The sequence below is a fragment of the Oncorhynchus keta genome, unplaced genomic scaffold, assembly GCF_023373465.1.
Source record: "Oncorhynchus keta strain PuntledgeMale-10-30-2019 unplaced genomic scaffold, Oket_V2 Un_contig_5916_pilon_pilon, whole genome shotgun sequence".
NCBI classification, from domain to species: Eukaryota; Metazoa; Chordata; class Actinopteri; order Salmoniformes; family Salmonidae; genus Oncorhynchus; species Oncorhynchus keta.
The window spans coordinates 76,531-82,530 of record NW_026288583.1 but is presented as its reverse complement, the minus strand read 5'-3'; the positions used below and the strand labels follow the sequence as shown (position 1 = coordinate 82,530).

The 6,000-nt window shown below is 44.0% G+C and overlaps 1 protein-coding gene across 3 annotated transcripts in view; it reads right to left on the bottom strand.

The window, feature by feature from the left end:
* wdhd1 (WD repeat and HMG-box DNA binding protein 1) overlaps positions 1-6,000 on the bottom strand; it is a 48,268-nt gene continuing 42,268 nt past the window's right edge. For all 3 annotated transcript variants that reach the window (XM_035743426.2, XM_035743425.2, XM_035743424.2), the window contains exons 23-26: positions 5,716-5,895; positions 5,358-5,500; positions 4,833-4,968; positions 1-727 (exon numbers count right to left, since the gene is read on the bottom strand). In XM_035743426.2, the coding sequence (XP_035599319.1) occupies positions 515-727; positions 4,833-4,968; positions 5,358-5,500; positions 5,716-5,895 (672 nt within the window). In that variant the 3' untranslated portion in view covers positions 1-514. The remainder of the gene's footprint in view (positions 728-4,832; positions 4,969-5,357; positions 5,501-5,715; positions 5,896-6,000) is intronic.

Genomic DNA, 6,000 nt, shown 5'->3' with positions numbered 1-6,000 from the left:
TGGAAAACATTTATTTTTATTCAATAGTCGGATACAGTACAATAAAAAAAACAATATACTATATTGTTTTAAAAACAATACAAGCTAAGAGGAAATTGGTAAACAGGAAAAACCTAAATTGAGATGCTGAACAGAATAACCATTTACGTGTGCCCTTATCAGTTGCTCTCTTCATGTTCTATATTTGTCACAGCTATTTCAAGTGCTCAGGATATTTCGCTTTGATGCCATCTATGAAATTCCTCTAACTCCTAGTTACATATCGGAAAAGAAATTAATAATCGAAAGGTCTGCATCACGAGCATACCAAACAGTGCTAATGAAACTGGAAACCTATGAGACATATTCTGATGAAATGTTATACAAAAAAGATCTCAATCAGCACCAATCCACAAATGAGCATTATATATATAGTTGTGATCTATAACCCTAAGTAAACAGACATATGGAGCAAAATGTATATATATATAAACAAATATATACAAAAAAATCAGTCCATGATGTGATCTTATGTTTAATTTTTGTTGAAGGCAAATGCTGAGAGCTTGGCTGAGGTGTCTAAGGGCTTTTTCTTTTTGGCACTGGTCTCGTCTGCCTCACTCTGTCTAGTCTCGTCTGCCTCACTCTGTCCGTTCTTGTCTCCCCTGCTTGTCTCCCCTTCTCCTCGCTTTCGTTTTTTCATATCCGCCACGTCTTCAGACTGTCCTTTTGCCCGCTCTGTCAAGGTCTGAACAAAAAAGAAGAGAGAAAATCATAATAGTCAATATTTCTCTTCACAAGAGTCTTCAATTGGAATTCAATTGCAAACCAAATTCAAATGTGACATTTGTATCATACACAGCTTGACAACAAAGCACACGAACACACACATGGTCCCCAACTCAGCCATGCAGTTTTAAATTGCATCCTGTTATGTGTAATCACTACTGGTAGACGGGGACACTTCTTGTTCAGCAAGCCCGGCAGCCTTTTCTCCTTGTGTTTCTCTCTGGGAAGAGACAAAAGGCCTGGGTGGCATCCCAAATGGCACCCTAATTCCCTATATAGTGTAATACTTTTTAACAGAGCGCAGTGTGCACTATATAGGGAATAGGGTGCCATTTGAAACGCAGCCCTAGAAGTAAATGGAGCCGTGATGAGTCATGAAGCGGAGCGCGTGGCGGTGGGCAGGGCCCACTCTCCGCGTTCTCACAACCTCCCACTCCTATTCTTCACACCCGACTCACTGAATAGTAAATACAAGCCTTAAATGTGCCCCCAGTCGCCTGCAGTATATTTACTGGCTAATTTACAACCATACACACCAACACACACCCTTTAGGAATCATTACCATAAGATCAATACACTGTGCCCACTACCCACAGACACACTGGGTTTCCAAGCAACAGGCATATAAAGCCTCCATCTCTCTCTGATCCCCTTTTCCCCTCCTTTAGGCTATGCGGAGTGTCATCCACTCCCTCCACTGAGTGGCTTGGTGTGTGCAGGGTCACGAGCAGGTCCTCAACACAGGGGAACACAGATACAAATGCAGTGTGTGTTTTTGTAGGTTACTCTATCAAAGGTAAAAGGCAAGTAATAGTACTATAGAATAGACTGGGGTTTAAAATAGGGCTAGATATGTGCACGGGGGACGAGGGGAGGTCGGGATGGCTACAGGTGCCCAAGCACCTGCCTAAATATGTCCAACCATGACAGTGACCCTTCAAATTTGATTATATTGAAAACCTGTCTGTCTTTTAGAGAGGAGAGGGCAGGTGTGCAGGTCAGAGTCAAAATTGAGCACAAAACTGAGCAAAAGCCAGTCAGATCTACCACAAAATATATCCTAGTGAATTACATTTGAACCAAGACCTCGCATAGTGAGGTAGCAAAACTTTATTTGTCACATGCGCCGAATACAACAGGTTTAGACCTTACCGTGAAATGCTTACTTACAAGCCCTTAACTAACAGTGCAGTTCAAGAAGAGTTAAGAAAATATTTACCAAACAAGCTAAAGTAAAAAATAATAAAAAGTAACAATGAAATGAGGCTATATACAGGGGGTACCGAGACAATGTGCAGGGGTACAGGTTAGTCAAGGTAATTTGTACATGTAGGTAGGGGTGAAGTGACTATGCATAGATAATAAACAGCGAGTAGCAGCAGTGTACAAAACAAATGCAAGGGTCAATGTAAATAGTCCGGTGGCCATTTGATTAATTGTTCAGCAGTCTTATTTATGGCTTGGGGGTGGCTTATAGCTTAGGTCCTGGATGGCAGGAAGCACTACCCTCTGTAGCACCTTACGTCAGATGCAGAGCAGTTGCCATAGCAGGCAGTGATGCAACCGGTCAGGATGCTCTCGATGGTGCAGCTGTATAACTTTGAGGATTTGGGGATCCATGCCAAATCTTTTCAGTCTCCTCTTCACGATTGTCTTGGTGTGTTTGGACCATGATAGTTTGCTAGTGATGTGGACACAAAGGAGCTTAAAACTCTCGACCCGCTCCACTACAGCCCCGTCAATGATAATGGGTGCCTGTTCGGCCCTCCTTTTCCTGTAGTCCACACTGCCAGGTCTCGGACCTCCTCCCTATAGGCTGTCACATCGTTGTCGGTGATCAGGCCTATGATGGTGGTGGAGGGAGTCGTGTTCGGCCACGTAGTCGTGGGTGAACAGGGAGTACAGGAGGGGGCTAAGTACACACCCCTGAGGGGCCCCCGTGTTGAGCATCAGCGTGGCAGACGTGTTGTTGCCTACCCTTACCACCTGGTGGCCGTCCGTCAGGTAGATCGACAACTCAAGAGTTTTCGATGTAGAAAAGAGGAGCATCACAGCTTCCTAACAATACCAACAAAAATAGCACTGGTAGTCAGCGATACTGAGGTCTCCAAATATTAACATTAACCCCTTTCTGATTGACTTTAATAATGGACTGCTCAAAATCATCACCAAAACCTCGGTCACACCAGTTGTTAAAGCACACCGTCTGGAATGTAAACCCAACCATTTAGGTATTCGGTTCCAAGCCAGCAGATTGAGGAGCAGTTTGTTTGCAGCATGCAGTGTCTGCCTTCTAGCACTGTTTCATATGCTTTCAACACTTTGGTTACCATTGGAATCCCATTCCATTTGACAAATGTCGCAACAGACTAAATATATTGACCAATCTTATGGAATATATGATGGATACGCCACAGTGAATAGTGTTGTTGTGTATGTGTGTATGTATAAGCCCACACCAACACAGATGGGCATAAGTCTGTATACAGCCTGGGGTTAAGGGAGCGTTAGCCTGGGAATGGTAATTATCACTCATTCCAACGCGTTAATGGAGGGGTTTCGGCGAGGACCACTGACAGCGACAAGAGGGTACTTTCATTCCATCACCTCCCGGGCAATTCTACATTTACAATATAAAACCACACCAATTTGACAGGTTGTCTTAAAGGCTTTATTTAACCTCTTGGCATGGTCTTTTGGAAAAATATTTAAATTGTATTTGAGGAATCTCAATACTGTACATGCTACAGTAAAAAATGTACTTGTGTTGTACAGGTTTTTATTTTAAATATAACTAGGCAAGTCAGTTAAGAACAAATTCTTATTGACAATGAAGGCCTACCCCAACCAAACCCTCCCCTAACCAAGATGACGCTGGGCCAATTGTGCACCGCCCTATGGGACTCCCGATCACGGCCGGTTGTGATACAGAACCATGTCTCGAAACAGGGTCTGTAGTGATGTGCCTTAGACCGCTGCGCCACTAGTGAGCCGGTTAAGCAGCTTCCAGCCTTCTAGCAATGTTTTTGGAATTTCCTTTCAACTTAGACAACCAAGTGAGAGGAGTTCCTTACTAATTAGTGAACTTAATTCAACAATCAAGTACAAGGGTCGAACAAAAACCTGCAGAGACTCGGCCCTCCATGGAATGAGTTTGACACGTGGTGTAGATGAAGGGGCAGAGACAATTGAGACATGGATTGGGTATGTGTGCTATTCAGAGTGAATGGGCAAGACAAAAGATTTAAGTGGCTTTGAACGTGGAATGGTAGTAGGTGCCAGGCGCACCGGAATTAGTATGTCAAGAACTGCAACGCTGCTGGGTTTTTCACGTGCAACAGTTTCCCCGTGTGTATCAATAATGGGTCACCACCAAAAGGACATCCAGCAAACTTGACATACCAGTGAGACATTGGAGTCAACATGGGCCAGCCTTCCTGTGGAATGCTTTCGACACCATGTAGAATCCATGCCCCACGAATTGAGGGCAAAGGTGTGTGTGTGGGGGGAGATGAGAGGAGTCTTCAATAGATACAGGGGGATTTTGGATTAACTGTATGTGTATGATAAATAAGAAGTATCTAAAGGGGCATTTCTGCCTTGTCACATGGAAATAAGGGGTCTTTCTTGTGGGATAATAAGGGAATACGGGGTCTTTCTTGTGCTTCATCATTTTTAGAGTGCGCTTGTTAAGTATTTGGGCAGTAAAAAAAAAAGATGGGCTCTATACTCCAGCAATTTCGATTTGAGATCAAATATTGAATATTAAGCACAAAAACAGAATGTCACCAAAGATTTGGGTGTATTTTCATTCATACATTTTCAACAGTGTGATTTGGGTCTTGTATTGCTAAAAGTTGACGCTCCGCCATCACAATGAGTCTGGAGGCATTTTCTTGTGCGCGCGCAGAGTAGATGTTACTGAACATTTGAATAGAATCAGGTCATTTGAATACACCACATTAATCAAGTAGATAAATAATCTCTCTCACAGACAAAAGTGTCATAGCACCACGTGTTAATTAAGGAAGCACACACACACAAGGTGTGTACGGTGTCTTACCAGCCGGTCGTCTGCAGACAGGGTCCTGAAGCGGCCAATGGCCTCCTTGATGACATCAGTCTCCTCCAGATCGGGGTTGTCAGCCAGGATGATCCTCCTATTATCCTCCAGCCACAGCTGGAAACCCGACTTGTGCCTGACATACACACCTTACATTAATTGTCGTACACCTACTCTCATTCACTCTGCACCAGTTTCCGTTATGGGCTCAATACACTCTACGCACAAAAGTACCTCGAACTACATAGAGCGCGACGCAAACGGAGCACCGTCGCTCCATTTAGAATGGAATGAAGGTGGCCTGTGTGGTTCCAGCGGACACATGTAAGCCAGAGGGCATTAGTTCAAATCTGGCCCACTCACCCCATATATTCAACACTCTTCAATAAAGCAAAAATAATTCAAGGAGTGGAACTGCCCCACTGATTAATAATGAATAATAAATGGGAAGAAGACCTTTCCCCCGTTATAATTTGCATACATCTTCTCCGGTGATTGTGATTTTGAACAGCACTCATTACTCACTTCTTATTCTCAACATTTTCTGCTGGTGAGGCTGGAGGCGGTGCCTCGGTCTGTTTCAGCCTACACACTGCCGGCTCCCGCTCCTCCGCTACTTTCTTATTGGCTGCTTTGGGAGCGTTCATGTGCAGCAGTGTAGACTGGGTCTGCAGAAGACAACAGCGTGTTTAAGTCACCAGCAATCCAATGCATTGCACCGTAATGCTTATGTCAACACTGTCAAACATGTAAACGCTGTAATACTCAGATCCATTTATTCAGATTCAGATCCATTTATTCCCACACAACCAAAAGGTTGGTGGTATTTGATCACTCACTCTCCTAACATTTCTTAAGCTTCTATCTGACTATTGTGTTGTACCTTGGTCTTGGGTCTGGGAGCCAGAGGCTTAAGGAAAGGTGTTTTGTTCAGTGTCCCCATGGAGCCGGAGCTGCTCTGCAGAGCAGTGGGCTTCTTGCTGGACGACATCATGCTGTCCAGGACGTTTGTCACCCTGTTCTGAGCCACCGCCGAACCCGACCTCCCTAACCCGCTGCTCACCTGAGGTCAAAACCCAAGTATGATGGGTCACATGTTATGTATTTAACACATTCAATAGATACTTTTAAGCAAGAAAATGACACTTCCTTTCTAGTAAGGGGTCTC